Source organism: Crocodylus porosus, unplaced genomic scaffold, assembly GCF_001723895.1.
Source record: "Crocodylus porosus isolate Cpor-Errol unplaced genomic scaffold, CroPor_comp1, whole genome shotgun sequence".
Taxonomy (NCBI): domain Eukaryota; kingdom Metazoa; phylum Chordata; order Crocodylia; family Crocodylidae; genus Crocodylus; species Crocodylus porosus.
Window position 1 is genome coordinate 21,793,505 of NW_017728951.1, and position 19,286 is coordinate 21,812,790.

At 46.2% G+C, this 19,286-nt stretch overlaps 1 protein-coding gene across 1 annotated transcript in view; it reads left to right on the forward strand.

The window, feature by feature from the left end:
• SORCS1 (sortilin related VPS10 domain containing receptor 1) overlaps nucleotides 1-19,286 on the forward strand; it is a 283,918-nt gene that overhangs the window by 172,315 nt on the left and 92,317 nt on the right. The window contains exons 7-8 of the mRNA XM_019555480.1: nucleotides 10,079-10,197; nucleotides 13,245-13,334. Coding sequence (XP_019411025.1) covers nucleotides 10,079-10,197; nucleotides 13,245-13,334 — 209 coding nt within the window. The remainder of the gene's footprint in view (nucleotides 1-10,078; nucleotides 10,198-13,244; nucleotides 13,335-19,286) is intronic.

Below are 19,286 nucleotides of genomic sequence, written 5' to 3' on the forward strand. Positions count from 1 at the left end.
ACTCCAGCTGCGGCCTGACTGGTGCCGCGTAGAGGGGGAGGATCACCTCTTTGTTTTTGACAGGTTTGAGACAGGTCCGGTGGGGAAAGGAAATGTTGAAATGGTGATAGAATGCAGCTGGTAAAATGCAGACAGGTTACCTGGGGTTATCATGTGTCAGGCAGGTTGTGCACCATACATCCAATGTCTATATTTAGTCCATGATTTTTTGTATTCAATAGATTTATGAAGTTTGTAGGCTCGTCTATGATAGGTGTTTTGTAAATTCCCTTTGAAGATTTGAACTGAGAGATTGGAGAGAGAGTGGTTGTCTTCTGAGAAGTGTGCACCCACAGGTAATTGGATATTTTTGTCTTTGATAGATTGCCTGAAAGCTTGCAAAGACCATTTTTTTCCAGCTATTTTACTGGTCTAATAAAAGATATCACACATCTACCCAAAGAACCTTGTCTGCCTACGTCCTTAGACCAACATGGCTACAACCAAGAACTCCAGGATAAAAGCAGACATATGAAACCTTTACTGATGTCAGCTTACACTGGTGTAGCTTTACCCCTGGTTTTGCATATGTGCACTCACACTGCTGTAGCTTATTACAACCCAGTGCAAAGACCATACATTGTACGTTCAGTTGCTTGCTTACAGTATTCTGTATCCTTGCTTACAGTATTGTAAAGGCAGGTTACATCAGTGTTAAGTGCATCATGTGTCCAGTCGTTAGGGGATCTTCACTGAGCTTTTAAGCTTGTCAAGAGCAGAGATACCGGCTAGAACAGACAAACCAGCTAAGATTTTTAACTAACGGCTTATGGACTTCTAGTTAGGGAGAGTCAGGTGATCTAGGGCAGTTGTCTAGGCACCTGAAATAGGCACCTATGCTTTCTATACAGATGCTCCAAAATGGGACTGGAGCAAGGAAATGCACCACATGGAAGGGAATCCTTCAGTCCCCCCTCTTTGGGGTTTAGACATCTCTGTTCATTTGGGATCCAGAGCCCAGAACCCCTCTCTGGCAAATACAGCCCTCTCCTGAAAGCAAACCTTTGTCTTTTAAGATGACAAGGCAGCGGCCCTGGTAGTAGCATGCATCTCTGTATCAGTGGTTCTCAGCCTCTGGAGAGTCAGAGCACCCACCGTAACTGTTATGCTGGCTTACCTTGCCGCGGTGGGTCTCAACCAGGGTGCTGCTGCCATGGCCAGGTAAAAGTGCCCCGTGCACTTTGCTTTAGATTTATCAGATAACCCTAATGCTGGCAGAAGTATGGACACATGGTCTGGATGTGCACAGAGAGGAGCACCCGCTCTTGCTGCAGCCTTTCCCCATCCAACCTCCTGCAAACAGAGGCACACGGGACAGCTTCATCCGCCTCCGTTTCCAGGAGACACGGTGCCCAGTCAGGCCAGGAAGGGCTGCAGCAAAAGCAGCCGCGCTGCTTGTCTGCTCTAGGATGATCAGCTAACCCTCATGGAGGCAGGAGCATGCAATCAATGCTGCGGCTTTTCCTGGGCTGGCCATGTACCGGGTATGTGGGGCACTTTTCCATGGTGGTGGGGTGCCCAAACCTCAACACCCCTGGAAGGGTCTCACGGTATCCCCGTTGAGAATCAAATCACTGCTCTGTCTAACAGCCCAGAGCACAAGGGAGAGCATGACTGTAAGCCAGTGGTCTGAGCATTTGCCCGGGTGCAGGGAGTCTTCCTCCTGAACAAGAGGTGCTGGCAGCATTGTCTTTCTCCCCTTCAAGCCCCCCTCATTGCCCCCAGTGCTTACCCACTGAGCTATATGAGCACTGTGCCCCCAAGCACTGACTTGCCAGTGCCTGAGCCCGTGTACTCCGATTTCCATCGGCATCCTTTACCCAGCATTGGAGCAGGCTCCAAGCGAACAGTCAGCTTCCCATTGTCTGGAGCGATTGTCGAAAGGGTTATGCTTCGTGAGCAGAGCAGGCTTACGCCTTGTTCTACAAGAGCAAGGATTAAACAAGCGTTTCCCCATTGTGCTCTACGAATCTCACTCTGCCTGCCTTCAAATAAGCACCGGCAGGATTTGCAAGGGCTTACTCCTGCTGTCCTGACACCCCGGCAGCAGGAGGAGCTGGGAGATTTGGGGCAGAGAAATAGCTGGATGGCAAGCAAAGAGAAAGTCTCCAGAGACACGAGGATGGGTGAACTTGCCAGGCCTTTTTTTTATTTTTTATTTTTTTCAGATTCCTTCTTGCAGTGCATTATCCAGGGCATTATCCAGTTCAGTTTTAAAAGTCAGGAGTCTCATGCTCTAAACTAAATGCAAAATGGTCCATTTTCCATGGTGACCCTCCCCAAAAATAATGTGTTAACCCCTTTCATGATTTCTCTCTGGAAGCACCAGCAGGGATACTGCTTTTCTGTCGCTTCTCCCCTCTCATTCCCATGTGCAGTTTTATTAAGGTGATCAACTTAGTTACAAAATCTGTTTTGAGAAGCTTGATGTGCGCTTTTTAAGGAAAGTAACCCCGATTTTGGTCCCTGTAACAGGAATCCTTTGTGATGAAGAAGAGCAGAAATAAAGTCATTTTGGTATGTCCAACGCCAAACTCCTCTCCCCGCCACGTTGAGATTGGCTTTAAAAAAAATCATGCAATGTGTTAAAATAACTACTTGAATATTATAAACAATATTGTTATTTCTTTAGAAATACTGCTCTCTGCATTGGTGGATGGGCTTGGACTTTGAAGTCCCTTCCCACCCTATAATTCTATGAAAATACCATCTTGCCTTCTTCTCTTTGGTGTCATAGCCTTTAGGGTTTAGTTTTTCATGTTGTTCTTTGCAAGAGCAAGGGTCGGACATGTGCCTCTCTTTAAATTGAAGCTTTACTTTCACCTGATTATATGAATGGAGGAATTGGCTCTGTAAGAAAAGCTCCAAATAATAGACTGAGAAATGAAGTGCCCTGGGGTTAATCTTCTTGCTCTGCCCCTGACTTTCTCTGTGACCTTGGGCAATTTCCTTTGCCTGTCTTTGTCCTAGTCCCTGTGCAGTGAGGATGCTGCCACCACCTATCTCTGAGGGTGTTGCAAGAAGGACTGGATTGCAGGTTGTGAGATGCAGTAGCGCTCGGACCCATAAAAGGACCAAAAATAGATAAAAATCTCAAGTTTGGGGGTTTTTTTGTGCTACAGTTTCAGGGTATGTTTAAACTGGGGGTATTTTAGTTGGCTGGTTTGGAATGAACCCTCCCCCACAATGTTGCATCCCAGATGTGCCGCAGTAGGTCCTCTGGGCTTTATAATACATGTGGTTTGGACTTCTGCTTTGAATGACAGCCTGGGAGCTACAGGAATCAGGCAAACCACGTTCTGCTCCCTGCTTTCCCACCTGGTCATTGCGTGGCCTTGAGTAAGTCTGTCCAGGCAATGTGGTTTATCTGATGAAGCACCCCAGTGCATCCTGGGACACCCAAGTGGAAGTGAATGAGAGCATGGGAGCTTCACCCTCAGATGCAAAATTAATGCCGTTAGGGTAAACTCTTGTCTCAAAACCTCATCACTTGGTTGCAGAGAAGAGAGAGGACTGCCTGCAGTTCATTTGAATACTAACACAGTCCCTGCAGGCAAAGCAGTAAATTGGCCTACTAGAATAAAACACTTCCACTGGAAGTTCACTCCTAAGTAGCTCAGCGATCATTTACATAGCTAAAGTTTGGAAGACCAGCCCTTGATATGGGTGGGTGTGTGACAGAGACATTTATTTGGCTGGATATCAATTGATCATCTACCGGAGCAAGAAAGGGAAGGGGGGGAAAAACCAAAACAGCAGTGATGCGGTGGCAGAAAATTCTGGCCTGTCGGTATTTAACGAGCATTTCTGTCTATTTTGCTTTTTCCTCTGGTGCATTGATTTGCATATTGATTTTTTAAAAAAAATTAAATGTAATTTTGCTGCTCTCTCATCACACGGAGGATTAGGTCGTTAGTGGGTGTTGATCGTTATGTTATGCTGCTTTGCAGCAGCTAGAAATCTGGCCTGGAGTTTTTAATGACCGGGTTTCGCTCCTCTGTTCTTCCATGCGGTGCGTTGGTAGGAAGCGCAGGAGAGTCAGTGCTCTGGAAGAGGCCAGGATACGGCAAAAAAAGTCCAGTCTCATGGGGGATGGGACTGAGGCTGCCCCGTCCACTCAAGTCTGCTGATGTGATATCGAGCCAGATGTTGACCCATCAGGCTGCTGTGGAGTCAGCCCTGGCACCTGCCCTTGGACCCATTAAAAGCCAAAAGCTCAAGAGTAACAGCTGGGGATGAACCTGGAGCAGCCTTACTGATGAACTCCCCACTTCAGGGTGCATCAGCGCTCAGGTGGGCAGGACATGGGTGGGACGTGCTCGGTCCCATCCTCCCTGAGACCTGCTGTCACAAGCCCAAATAACCCATCTGTGCTGTTGTATGGCTGCAGACGGCTGCCAGTGCTCCCGGAGACCCCCTTAGTGCCCTACATAGGTTACCATGGAGAAGACGGTAGGAAATTTCTTTCTGACCATCAGCTTTTGCCCTGCAAAATGCCTATTGTTAGTGTTTCTAATGGTATGCTGCCTGGTGAAACTGCAAGTAGTATTCTCGTTTGTTGAATGAAGAAATACTAGTGTCGATATACAATTCAACAGTGGAGCCATGGGGATAAAATCAGGTTAGTGAGATTTCATGGCAGAGGCAACCGGATTCGCGAAGAGCGCTCTACGGGGCTCAGCGTGGGCAGGCTTTACTGTAATGCATCCTTGTAAATACTTCCCTAAGTAGGATATTTTTTATGCCCTTTTCTCCTTCAAGGCAACGAGGCAGTGGGATAGCAGGAGAGGGAGAAGGTCCCAGGGTAGATGAGGAGAAAAGAAATGGTTGCAAGGAGGAGAGAGTAAAGTCCAAGTGAGGACAGGGAGTTGGGAAGTTGCGATAAGGGCCGTTGTGCTCTTGGAGACAGCCGGCACTCTGCTTTAAAAGATGAAAATGCTCCCTCTTTCCCCATAAGGAGTTCCCAGAGGTGAGGATGCTACGGATCACATGGGAAGCCAGGGACGGAGGAGAGCCGGGGTCTCCAAGCAAGTGCCCCTCGTGAAGCCATGCGAGGTCTGGCTGCAGGAGGTCCTCTCAGGAGAGGGAGATTGAATGAGGCTGCTTCTTGGGGAGTCCCAGGGAAGTCCCCGCCCCCCCCCCGGCGGTGCTTGATCCTTATGTGAAATTAATATACCTCCCCTGCCTGCCCCAAATGGACTGGCTGCCTCCTCCTCTGCATCACGAGTCTACATTCATATGTTGCGGACAGCCGAGTGCTTTCCCCCAGGCTCCCTGCTATCCAACCTCCAATGAAATCCATGGATGCTGATCTACTAACTTCCACGGGCCTTGGAGGTATAGATAAGTAGGGCTGCAAGGGCCATCTAGTCCAGCCCCCTGCTCAAGGCAGAAGCATTCCTGTCTAAACCATCCCAGACAAGCTCTTAGACAGCCTTTTCTGGCACTCCGTTCCAGCCCTTAGCTGCCATCATGGTCAAGAAAACATGTCAAAAAGTTCAGAAAAAAGACCGTTTTAGGCTGGACATAAGGAAAAATTTCTTTACCGTCCGAGATAGACTCCCCCCACCCCCAGAAGTGGTGCAAACACCTACTCTGGATACGTTCAAGAAACGCTCGGATGCTGACCTTGCTGATCTGACCCCAGCTGACTTCCTGCCCCTGGGGCGGAGGGCTGGGCTCGATGATCTCGTGAGGTCCCTTGCAGCCCTAACCTCTATGAAATCTATGAAAATCCTTCCTCATTAGGAATCGGGTATCCAGATCTGAAGTGTAAACCCAAGGAATACCCTACAGCAGGGTGTCCCACTGGCTTTTGGGGGCCATTTTCTGAATGGGGTTTAACTCTCTTTCTACATTAGTAAGCTGGAGCTCCGATAACATCCTTCCAGTGACGTCCCCCTTCCCTGTTCTTGAACCACCAGCACACCACTGAGAAAAATGCACCTCCCTTCAGCTTCATCCATACAGCCCTTGAGCCAGCCAGAAAGAATTGATCTGGCTCAGCAAACTTCTTCCTTGGCTCTTAAACGCAGATTCTGCGCAACAGCAATAGTTCATGCTTCCCCTTGACCTCACCCGTTTACCTTCGTGGGTTTCACGCGTGGGACATCTCTTCTGTCCTGACCTTTCACAAGGTTTCTTGCACCTTCTTTAATACTAAGGAGAGGATCCTGAACTAGATAGAGTCTTTCACACTCTTCTGGGCACTGGCCTGATGAAAGATGGCAACGGCTATGTTCTTCTCTCTAGGCACAACCTGGCCTTGTTGTTATTATATATTAAAAGCAGCAGCTGTTGTTGGAGGTAAGGATGCTAGAAATGAGAAGCATAATGTCCTAATTACCTATGGCAGGGAAAACATCTGTGTGGGAAAAGTAATGAAATTAATTCCAGAGCTTAGCAACTGAATACATTAATTGACATTAATTAATGCTAAATTGCAAGGCGCTTCCTATGGAATCATATAAAAGTCCCCAGGAATTGAATGCCAAAAGAAATCAGCGTGTTAATGTTCACACAGTGAAGCCCCGGGAAAGAGAAGAGGATTGGCCTTTTTCATGAAGCTTAGTGTTTCCTTTATTTTCAGTTTCCAAAGAAGAAAAGAGTTTTGCTGCAGTAAAAAAACCCAAGACCGCATCTCAGGATTTAGCCTATCACGGGCATTTAGCGTAAGTAATGACTCCAAGGTTTGGCCCGTTATGGACCGCTAGGAGCATTTGGCAGTGGGAAGCATTTAGTTTTCCCTTGTCAAATCTGACAGCTGCACCTACGGCCAAGCCAGCCCTGGGTGTGCATTGTTTGGAATCAGAGAGCATGCACGCTCGCTGCTGTGCCGCACTGCACGGTCATGGCAAGGCAGAGGGATTGCAACCGATCACCAAGGCCACCCTCCTGCACTAAGGCAGGTTGAATACCCATAGATCGGGGTGCTCAACACCTAGCCTGTGAGTCAGATCTGGCTCCTGGCACCATGTCATCTGGTGCATGACCTGACCCTAGTGCACGGGGCAAGGCAGAGGCAGCACGAGGTCCTTGGAGCCCAGTCCCAATGTGTGGGGAGAGGTAATGCAGGACCCCTGGAGCCCCATCCTCACATGTGGGACTGGTGGGCACCGCTGACATAGACCATCCCAGATGGATATTTGTCTAACCCAGTCTCTCTTCTCTCTCTAGTATAACTTCTCTATGCAACTTCTTCAAGAGTTACACTGCCTGGATAGTGTCTGTATACCAGGGGTGTCAAATATATAGCCCACAGGTTAGATGCAGCCCCTGAAGCCATAGGATCCAGCCCCTGGGATGCTGGACTGACTCCATGTGCCACCCACCAACCCAGTGCTGCATACGACGTGTGGGCTGCATGCACCCACATGTCGCATGCACCCCAGACAGAGCCATCTGCAGTGCTGGGTCCAGCCCACACTGGTGCCAGCCCTGCACACTGTGTGCCCAGAAAAGCTCTGTGACCAGCATGCGATGCACACGGTATGCTGGGCTGGACTGGCTGGACATGCTACAGAGCCAGCACAGGGTGCACAGGCTGGCCCTGATGCTGTAGATAGCACAGGGGGTTGGTTCACTTTGCATCCTGGACCCACTGCACCATGTGTAGCACCAGGTCCAGCTCATGCACCACTGGCAGCATGTACTCCATGCCAGCCTCGGGGTCCAGTGCACGCTTGACCTGTCCATGTGGGTGCTGCACAGGGGATTGGGTCCAGTCAGACTCACAGACCGTCCCAGTGATGCTCTGAGCCAGAAGAGTTTCACACTTCTGCTCTATACCCTTGGATAGGGAGAACAAGTTCACTCAAGGGGCAGAAGGACTCCTGAGACTTGTAACCCTTTACCTCCAAGAGAGTTGGCGAGCAAAGCCGAGGAGTAAAGAATGAGTGGCCTGGAAATTGAGGGTCTGATCCCAAAAACACTCTTGTCGTGGGCATTGTTCTTATTCCTGAAAGAAAGCACAGTCTGTGGTGGCACAGGTATATTGAAGCTAATGGCTCAGTTTGGGCTTGGGGAGGAATTTTCCCCCACCCCCAGTATATATTACCTTTTTTCTGTCTCTTCTTTCTCTGTAACCCTCGGATTTATGTCCCGTGATCAGCAATTGTAAGGGAGGAAGGCCCCAGACGTGGTGCAGATTCTCTTCCATCTTCCCTTGTAATTTTTTTCACTTTACCAGGACTATGCGGAAATAACCCTGAGGTTTCTCAAATTCATTAGGATGAGACGATTAATGTGTATGCATGTCTCCGATTGCCCCCTGGTGGCTGACTGAAAGAAAATCATCTTACTGAGAGCTAAACCGTTCTCCGATCAAGATGAATGGATTATTTTAATTAACGGTCTGTAATAAGGTTCAGAACCACAAAGCATTATACACTCTACCGATGATAATACCTTGCATTTTACATGTTCAAAGTGCCTTGCAAAGGCAGGGCCAAATTCATTCCTCCTTTAACTTCACCCAGACCCACAGACTTGCTATTCTGCATGTCTGCCTTTTAAGCAGAAGTCAACCTCCTTGGGGGGGAAAAAGGGAAAAGACATTTTAAATGATGGATTTTAATTAGATAAAGATTAAATGGGCACCGATGAAATCCCAGCTATTTCAATTTCAATGAAAAATGTTCTGTTTCTCTGATCAGAGGGATGTAATTATACCAGGCAAGGGGCCGTGCTACTCCAAAGAGGAAGACTATTAGACATAGCGCCAAGATGAAATACCAGTTAGAGGTTCTGTCATGCCAACTTTAATGCTAAAATGCTAAAATTTTCCTTGCTGGAAATGAGCTTTGCCCTCGAATGAGCCACAGCTGCTTAATTGAGCTAAATATGAAGCAGAGAGCCCGATTCTCCATTCTGGTTAAAGTACCCTCCTACAGTGCCATAATGTGTGGGGGTGGTAGACAGGTCAGGGCATGTCATAATCACCCCAAACCAAGAGTTACGGGGTCCTGTGCTTTGCCACTCAATAGCAAGGCTGTTATAGTCACTTCAGGAGCTGCAAAGCCCCCCAAATTTTAGGGTCTTAATACAGGACCACCTTTATACTCCCTCCGTTACTGTGACAGGCCCTGCTTCTGGATGGGCTCAAGGATAGATTTAAGTTCAAGCCAATGAATAGATTGGTTGAACCCAGAGAGTATAGTCATGTGTGTAAGGTTAAGAGTGAGGCTAAGTATTTACCGGTGCAGAGGCAGCGGTATTACACACTGCTGAGCAGAAACACTACCTCCAGGGCCATCGTAAAGCAGAGTATCGTCTCATGCAATCGAACCGCTTCTGCTGGTTGGACATAGAGCAGAACGGCCACGATACTTTTGCTTTTATCTTAAGGTGCCTGTGAAAGCTGAGCAGTCCTGCCATTGCTGGGGATGTAGAAGCCAAAGGGCAAAGTACGGGGCAGTGGTTTTGGGGCCTTCCAGCCTTTCCATCTCTCTTGTCTGCACAGGCTAAAATGGCCAAAGCTGCCTGGGATCGACCTGGGGTCTACACTCCCCTAGCGGTCCTGGAGTACTAGAACGGCATTTTGAGGCCTGCAATTCGAGAAACTATACTCTGGGTCTGTCCGCCTCACTCTGGGTACCAAGAAGGGCAGAGTAAAGGGTATGATAGGGCTAGCCTTGCATACAAACACAGCCACGCTGTGTGCTTCTCACCCATGGCTGAAAATATGACTGCATCTTCCCCTAAACCACATATTTCATTCCTTAATTTATATTGATTTGCATTATTAATTATAAGTTTTTGGGGAGGCGAGGACTGTGCTGTGGTTTGTACAGAGCCTAGCGCACTGGGGTCTCATTCCGGGATCTGGGCTTTTGGGCACGTTCACAATACAAAAGGATGATCTCTGGCCTCCAGAGCTTTGGTCAGGCATGTTTTAATATCATTTGAAACAAAAATCAAATTAAAGGTCAGAGCAGGTTGAGGAGAAGGAAGGTGGGAATATGGCATCGGATGCAGTGGGGATAAAGAGAGTTTGTGCCGATCACCTTCCTTGTACTGACTTCTATCCTTGTGCTTGCAGATGCTCAATACATCACCTGTCGGGTGCAGAATTGCACAGAAGCCACCCGGAGCAAGCTGTTCCCAGGCTACATTGACCCCAACTCCCTGATTGTCCAGGATGACTATGTGTTTGTTCAGGTGCGGATCATCCACGTCTCTTATTGAGCCAAAATGATTCTCTCCCCCTCTCCTTTTATGAGTATAGAAGTTACAACACACATGCAATCAGCCTGACAATCTTGAGTCCCTGTAAGTAGTGCTGGGAAGAGCATCAGCCCATCAGAATGCTGATTGGTTCCTTCTAACTCTGCCTCAAGTATCCTATCAACATGGGGTCATGGAGGTCCTGCCTGAAGCATCTAGGATATGCACTGGAGTCATCCGCACTGGCAATCAGGCAGCCTCATCACGCTTTCCAGGAGGTGCTCCTATGACATCAGGCTGCAAGCTGGCATGTCCCTCACTCACTATCACAAGTGCAGGAGACCAATCAAGGCTTTTATTGAGAGAGGAGGAGAGAGGGAGATGGAAGGAAGGGCTGGGGGATTAATCAGCCATTATTGTCATGCCTCCACTAGGGAGACTGTGAGAAAGATGGAAATGAGCTGCATTTGCCCAAGCTCTGTTCCAGGTGAGAGCCTGAGAATGCATCCAAACTGCTGTGGTTTGCTTTACCCTGTTGCTGCTGTCCGTTCAGTAACAGAGTTGGGGGGGAAAGTGCAGAGGAAGAAGTGCAGAGGAGCTAGGAACAATCTACATTTCCAAGATTTAATATTTCTGGCTTGCTTAAGTGGAGGCGTTGTCTTTTTAGGATCTGCCTGTGTCCTGCTCAGGTTAACTGTGCTAATTAACTCAGGCTGACTAATGCAATCATAGGTCACGTCCAGGCAAGAGTGGATGTTTGGTTCCCCAGGGACAGCTAGTGGCAATGCACCTTGTGCCGCCTCTAGTTGTCCCTGGGGAACACCTATGCCACATGCCCTCTGGCACGTGGCAGGTTACCCCAAGTGGGGTAGGGGAGGCTGGGCCAAAAAAAAACCCCTACGCTGCTCCTTACATCATGGAGAACAGCTGAATGCATGATACGTGGCACCACAGACATGCCTGGACGTGGCCATAAATGCATTCTGGCCGTGCCATAAATGTCTGGCCATGCTCGCCTGGACGTGGCCATAAATACTATTTACTTTCATACACTGACTTTTGTTGCAGGATGTAAGCATGTGTAGTTTGGCCCAAGTATAAAAGCACATCGGTGAGGTATCTAGACTAGCATTTACAATCTTGTTAGCTTTTGTGAAAGCAGAGCCATAAACAGTAACCTAGACCAGTGCGCCACAGGACCCTAGGGCACTGTGAGATCCTAAAAGGATGCTGTGGAATGCCATGCAATATTAACACTGTTAGGTGTGCAAATTCCTGCTCTTGGCCTCCAGCATTCTGGTTGGGCATGTTTTAAAATCATGTGGACTAAAATAAAACAAATGAACAAGAGACTTCAAGTACAAATCCAAAGTGTCAAAAACTTTCTGACTTGTTTTGGTCTTTCTGAGTCCTTCGCAACAGGAATTGCTCCATTTTTTCTTTCAGTAGTCATGAAACAAATGAAAGCTAAAAACTGGCCTTTTCCAACGGTTGCCTTAAGGTTCAAAACCACTGGTCTACTGTTTCACTAATTTCAAATTGAATAGTGGTAGTAGCAATATGGCTGACTCAATACTTAAAGATCTTCTGTTAATGCGGTAGCTTCAGTATCGTTGTAGAAGCACCGAGAGGCTGGAGGTGACTTCTCTTAGATGTTCTGATTACACCTGTGATATATATGGTCACAAAAACCGTGTTAATCATACAGCTTTTTTCAAGATTCCTTTCTGAGTAATTACTTTTTAACTTCTTAGCTAACTCTTCTGTTTCACTATGTTTCATTTCCTTTCTTAGGCCATTGGGCCGTGTTTTATAGGCAGTTAAATATAGGCTTCATTCCATCCCAGAGGTAGCTGCATTTCAATTAAGAAGGGAAATATTCCCTCTAAGTTTGCCCTTAGCCTCCAGGAGCATTGCGAGGCTTAATTTGTTAATGACTGTGATGTGCTTTGAGATCGGAACGGCAAAATAGAAAGGGCTTAGATGTAGCGTGTCTTACTTAGCCATTGAAATGGTATCCTCTAAAATCTAAGTGGTTGAACTCTCCGGATGCCTGAAAGAGGAACAGAATTAGTTGCCCATTAGAACGAATCTTCATTTACAGAAATGAAGAATTTCAAATATATTTGCTTGTGGGGTTTTTTTTGTCTTCTGTTTGAGCTGGCAATCAGTTAATTATGGATGGAAGTTATATGAGATGATTTATTTTTTCCTAATCTATTATGAATTTAACCTCTGTGTACAATTCATTTTGAATAACTAACAATAGAGCATTTTAAAACACCCATGATGGCAAAACATCTTGGGTGAAACTGTACTTAAAGCAATTAAGGCAAATTTCTGCATAAGGGATCTCTTAGAGTTGCCTTTCTTGACACTGATATTAACACCTTTCATCTAAGGATTTCAAAGAGCTTCACAAACATCGATTAAACTTCACAACATTATGGTGAGCCAGATAACGTTATCAGACCCTTTTTACAGGTGAGAAAAAAAATGAAACATGCCACATTCAATTCCAGGTTTTTCAATGCAATTCCATATATATTTAGGCATCTAAATAAACGGCCAGGTTTTCAGTTCCCGTTGGCTCGGATCGTCTGAAAATCCTTAAGGATAACGGTTTAGGCAATGCCACATAGCAAATCTGCAACGGGGCTGGAGACGCAATCCAGGAATGCCAATCCACTGATCTGCAAAAAACGAGGGCCCCAATGTACTGTGGTAGTCAGCAATATGTCTGTAAGATTGGAGGATGAAATTTTGGCCTCATGGAAATCAGTAGAGTTTTGCCTTCCTCCGGCCATCACCAGAATTTTGCCCTTTTTCTTTGCTTACAAACATTAGGCCCAACACTTACTCTGACAATCTCAGCCGCTGACAGCTTGATGGATGGGTGGGTTTTTTTCCCCACCTATTACCATGCTGCAGTTTTAAACTACCACCAACATGGTTGCATTTGCCTTTCCATCTTGCCTGACACTTTCTCTCTGCTTTAAAGGAAAACAATCCTGATCATAAAATTCTCTTTTCTATTGCAGTTAACATCAGGAGGACGGCCACATTATTATGTGTCCTATAGGCGAAACGCGTTTGCACAGATGAAGCTGCCAAAATATTCTTTGCCCAAGGTATATCATTATTGCTGATTTATTCACATACACACGCACATGCATATCACAATCCATTCAGAGGGTACCGCTGCCTAACAGTAACGACAGAATGAGCTTTAATTAACGAAAATATGGCTTTTTTTTAAAGAACATTGCAAGAAGAAAAGAACCTATGGTGATGTCAGCTTTTCAGCTCGTCAAGGACATCAGCATGAAATGTAAATTGATGCTCAGGTCCATGTAAATTACCATTTCATTTTAATCAGTTAACAGGATTTTGGGTGCTTTTTGTCTTAAAACCCTACCCCCCTCCCCTATGCGTGGGTCACTTTTTGTGTTTTGCCTCATTAGTGGATTTTAATGGGAGCCAAGCAAAGCAATGCTGTGTGTGTCTGCTCCATCTCTTCCCTAATTAAGAACAATGGAGAATTAGCATTGGAGCTTGAAAGAATATCATTGCCTCATGGAGCTGAGCTTATAAGAGGCCTATCTAAAATGTGTCAGTCAGAGGGAAAAAAAGAAGAAATGAATGTTTTGCCGCCAGGCTTCAAGCAGCTCCTTAAACAAAAGAGAAAATAGCCGGGCTATTTTCGTTCTTGGTGGAATGTCCTCTTTCCAATTAGGATTCAAGACCACTAGGTAGGTATCCATAATATGACCTCAAAAGTTAAAAAAGGAGGTCTGGTGCTTAGGGGACTATCAGGCCCAGTATTGTGTTAAAGATGCAAAGGGGGAGTGAAAATCTGGGTGCAACTCTTTCATAGTGACTTTTCATAGTGCATGTGGCTTTTTCCCATGCAGCCCTACTCAGGATGCCATTTCCTTGATCGCTGAGGTGTGTGGGGAGGGTTTTCAAAAGGAATTATGTCACTTCAGGAAGACAGAAGTGCAGCTTCCGGGTCTCACTCATGACGCTTTACAGAAAGCGGCATGAGTTAGACCGATCCTCTCAGCCCAACAGATATTATCAGATTGAGCTCCAATTTGGAGCCGATCCAGGGAGACAGGCTGTGTCTCTGCAGCCTCTTCCCCTAGCTCTACTCTCCCTCCCCCCAGTTCCCATGCTGACTCAGGATGGGAGGGGAAAAAGGTAGGGGAGGAAGGTCCATTCTGGGGTTTCCTGAGCTGTGACGGGGGTGGGGCAGGTTGGAGCCCCCCATCTCAAGAGGGCTCGAATCCACCCACTGCACCCTCCACTCCCTCCCCCTCTCCCATTGTGAAAACAGTGCCGAGAGCAGTGGTGGGCTGTTTCAGCTGATCCCTGCAAGCACAGACAGAAGTTGATGAAGGCGCTCCACTCTGGAGTGCCTTCAGCTGAACTCTCATGCAATAAGGGTTCAGATTTTCACAGGAGCGGGCCCCTTTTAAAGTGCTCTGCAGCCATGCACTTGTGTTTGATCACTGCTCTAGAGTGATTTCAGGGGCCAGATCTGGCTTGTCATTTCTGTCTGTGTCTTCTGGGGTTACTGCCACAATCCCATTCCCCCTGGTGTAGGGGAACCACAGTTAGTTATCAGCATTAGTTTATGCAACCACAACTTACAGGGTGTATCACCCTTTGGTAAAACGCTGTCACTCGATGCACAGCTCAAATCTGTGCAGCACCTAAAATCACTGGTCGCTTTTGAACATCCTAGCCAAAGGGCTCCTTGTACAAAAAGAAAAGACTGCCATTCACAAGCAAGAAGTATGCACCCTGTCAATTCAAGACAGACTTAAAACAGCTGCTTGCTTCAAATAGACTTTCAACAGTAAATTAAATCTTTTGTGGGGCAATTCTTATGAGACCTGTGTAATGTTATTATGAGACCTGTTCAGCAGGGTGCTGAAATCACCTCTGGGAAGGAATGGAGACCCTAAGGATGAGACTATTTGTAACCCCTCTGGGTTGAGACTGTTTTGAGTGAGGCATGTTCCCACCCTATCCTTTTATTATCCATCCATCCATCTCCTCTGAGGTCTCTGGGGACCCGGGGTGCGTTAAACTCTGATTAATTTTAGTCTGTTCTTCAGAAAATAGACAGTGGAATAACAAATGCATGCTATTTGATCCAGGAAAGAGTGTGATATGTGCAATCTCATAACATCTTCAAAGGAGGAAAAGCTGCATTTGGTGTGGAAGCGGCTACGGTAAAAACGCATCTGTTTGGGATGCTGCTATCAAAGCAGGAGAGTTGCCTTTATTAAAAATGTACAAAGGGCTGCACTATCGGATGGAATTGAAGCAAACAGTGTTCTTCATGCCTAGATTATTTTTCATCCCCTCCAGCTAAGGGATGGGACTTAAGTAAATAAATGAGGCTAGTGGCTCCAAGTGCATTTCACTGAGACGGCAGAACAGGACACCGAGCTTTTCCTCTCTGCATGGCCCTTCCTCTGGTTTTGCACCGCTGAATGGTATTGGTGCCCAATAGCTGATGGCTTTTGTGCCATGAGTCGGTTGGTGGGTCATACATCAGCTCACAGAATAGGTCTGGAAGGGGTGTCATCCAGTCTAACCACAAGCACAGATGCAGGGATTCCTAAATGTCCCAATACAGATGCCTACCCAAGCTTCATTTGGAAATATCCAGTGAAGGACGTTCTACAATTGACTGAGGAAGCCTCTTCTATTGCTTTGCTACATGTACAGTCAGGCAAGTTCCACCTCTCTCATCCCCAAATGTAATTTAAACCCGGGCTGCTGCAGTTTAATCCCAGCGGTCCCTCCCCTTCTGGTGCCATTGCCTGCATGTATTGACACTGCCTAGCAATCTGAACATTACCTAATGCAGTTCAGAGCCCACGGCCAATGAGTCTAAAGGTTGTCTTAGCTCTGGAGACGGTGTCTCTAGATCTTTGTTGAGGCACATAGTTTGTTCCCATGATAGGAACCAGCAATGGGAACCATATTGCCATGACATGTGGAAGATGTTCATGATCACTGCAGCAGGGTTCATAACACTAAGTCATTGAAGGGCATGTATATACTTGACAATATTCCCATGGAAACACTTGAATACATCCTGTTTTTAGATAAACCTTCAGCTTCCAACTGCACCTGAATTGGCCTGCCCATCTGTAGACAAAGAGGCAGACGAAACAGGCTTTCCTAAAGCCAACTCATTATTACCAACCCAAGAGTAATAGCTCTGTGGAGCTAGTGGAAAGGCTCTGTGCATGTCATCTGTTTTAAACTAGTGCCTTCTTACAACCCCAGAAACGACATCCCTATAGAGGAAGCAGTAGCCACCAAAATCCTAAGTAGAGAAACTTAAAAACAGCTGACAGTCCCCACAATTGACAGGATAAATCAGGCATTACATTTCTGCTATTAAACTTGCCGGGAAGAAAAAGTTCCCTGACCAAGTGAGAAAAGGGCATTTGCTGCGTGTTAGCAATTCAGAGAGCGTTGCCCTTTAGCCCTTCAGAGACACCCAATCAAATTCGTGTGCATAATATTGTTTTTTTCTTGTCTTTGGAAAGACACGAAGGGCAGGTGGTAGAACTGCATGTTAATGTATAATCCACAGTGCAGAGCTGCAGAGCAGGAAACTCCCCATGGCCCTTAGTCAGATCCATAGACATCCCCTAAAGGGGGTAATTACAGATCAGTACTAGCACCGTTAGGAGTACAAACACCTACACATGATTCACAAGATAAACCCAGAGATTTCAAATAGGAATCCATAGTGTCAAACACATCCTGACCTGTGCTGTTTCTTTCTGAGTACTTTGAAACAGGGAAATTTCTCTATTATTTTTTCCACTGTATAAAAAAAAAAGAGTGACACTTAAGAAGTGGCTTTTTCTGAGAGGCGCTTTGATTCTCACAAGGGATGCCTAGAGTCTGAAAAAGGTTGAGAACCACTGTCATAGATACTGCCATTGGGAAGAAACGTTTCTCTTTTCTTCGTTCCTCAGTGTGAGGGGTACTTGTTTCTTTTTAGGGAGGCTCATCTTTATTGATGGTGCTTCCCTATCCAGTCCCCTTCATGGAGTAGTGAGGGGGTGCACTGTAGTATTTATCCAGTTGAAATATGCAGCAATTATTCTGTTGTCAGGATGAATCAGGGGCGTATAATTTGGTGCTGGTGTTCCTTGCAGCAGGTCTGCTTCTCTTGATACATCAGCCCAGTGATATATTGGGCAGAGAACAGAAAACGGCATCAAATGAATGTAAACTACCTACACAAGGAAAAGCAGCCCAGGATGATTGGGTTCTCAGAAAGCTATGAGCTCTGATCAGGCATCCTCGGGAGGCGTTGTGCCCCTTTGCTTTGCAAGGTTATCGTGTGTGGTTAGCCTGCAGGCTTTTCTCCAGCTAGGTTAGGCAATGGGGTTTACTCCAAGTTTGCTTTTGTAAGCCAAAGGTGGGAAGATACCAGTAAAAAGGAGAGAGAGCCAAGGCTGGTACCCGCAGACTTGGTGGAACAGGGGAGAAGGGATTGGATTAAATAGAAATCCCAATGGCAGCGCTGCAGCTCAAAGAGATACTTAACACAGGACTTCTCCAAAATAAAGCCTTCAGGAGTGGATAGGACATACTTGGAGTGTATTTACCCTGGGTGATTTACAGCTTTGTAGACTGCAGTTCATAGGCCAAAGTGAACTTTCTTCTCACTTCTCTATCTCTGTCCCTAACAAAGTCTGACACAACCCTCTGTAGGGTCTGGAGACGGATTCAGTCTTTCTCCCCGTTTGAGTCTTAAATTCCTTCCCTGGAACTTGTGCTAATTCTGATGTAGGCACATATCCATGAGGATCGGACTGGGACCCCCCGAAAACCTTTCACACCACCACTGGATGGCAAGTCTAAGGAACAACAGCCTAGGGACTTCTGTTTCACAGATCTTCCCAAGCCTAATGCCCCATTGAGCCAGCAGTTTCTGTAGCCAATGGCACAATAAAGAAGCAATGGGTCTAGCATTGAATCCTGTCATTTTTGGCTCTCCAGCCTAAATGGCCAGGTACCCGTTTTACAGCTGGTTCATTTGGGAGCAGCCTTCAGTGCAAGTGGGGAATAAATTCATGGCACTGGAGGTGCAGCGAGTTGACTTTAGGCACTTCAGTGGCCTAGATGTAGGCAGTGGTAAAGGGAATCCACTCCCCATTCTAGTTGGCTTCATCTACAACATTCAGACTCAACTAGTCATCAACGACTTGTGTGTGTAGCACAGCTAGCACAAGGATTCATCTGTCTGTCCGTCTGTTTAACATGCTGTTTCGTATTTATGGTCATAAGCTGAAATCCAACATTTTCTACTGTCTGATACAATGCACAACTGATGCATGGAATTTATTGCCATATTTCATGCACTTGCACTGCTTGCATATGTAGTACAGGTTCATGTCAGAGGTCAAGCTAAATGAGTCCAGAGAAAAGCTGTTGTGGTTGTTACATCCTACTTAGGTTCACTCTACAGTCTGTGAGGTTTAGATTGCCACTTGCATATCCTTTCTTACTAAGACTTGCATCAGTCATCATGGATCTTAGAACATGATCATGTAAAAAATCAGAAAGACGAGTAGTCAATGAATTAATTGTCATATTCCTTTCACTAGTGCTCATGAAATTGGTTTTACTTCCCCTGGATTTGGTCAAAGACTAGTAAAAATAAACCCCATTTGGTGAATATATTACTGATTAAAAATAGTAGCTTTAATGAATTAACAGTGTTGGAGTGCTGTTGTAGCTGGGACATCGCCCACAACATTCCTTGTCTCTCATATCTTTTATTGGTCCAGCTGCATGGTTGGGGTTGATGTAGACAAGCTGAATGTAAAGCATGCTTCCTCAGATCCCTGATCAAGTCCCATGAATGTCATAACCTTCATGAAATAGTTCATATGCAAAATACCATTGGCTTTACTTTCAATCCGAATGATATAATAGGGGCTAGATTCCATTGCATCTTTTAGGAGACCCAGAGCAATGCTATTCTACCTAATCACATCCCTGAAACACAGTTAATACAGAAGGTGGCTGGA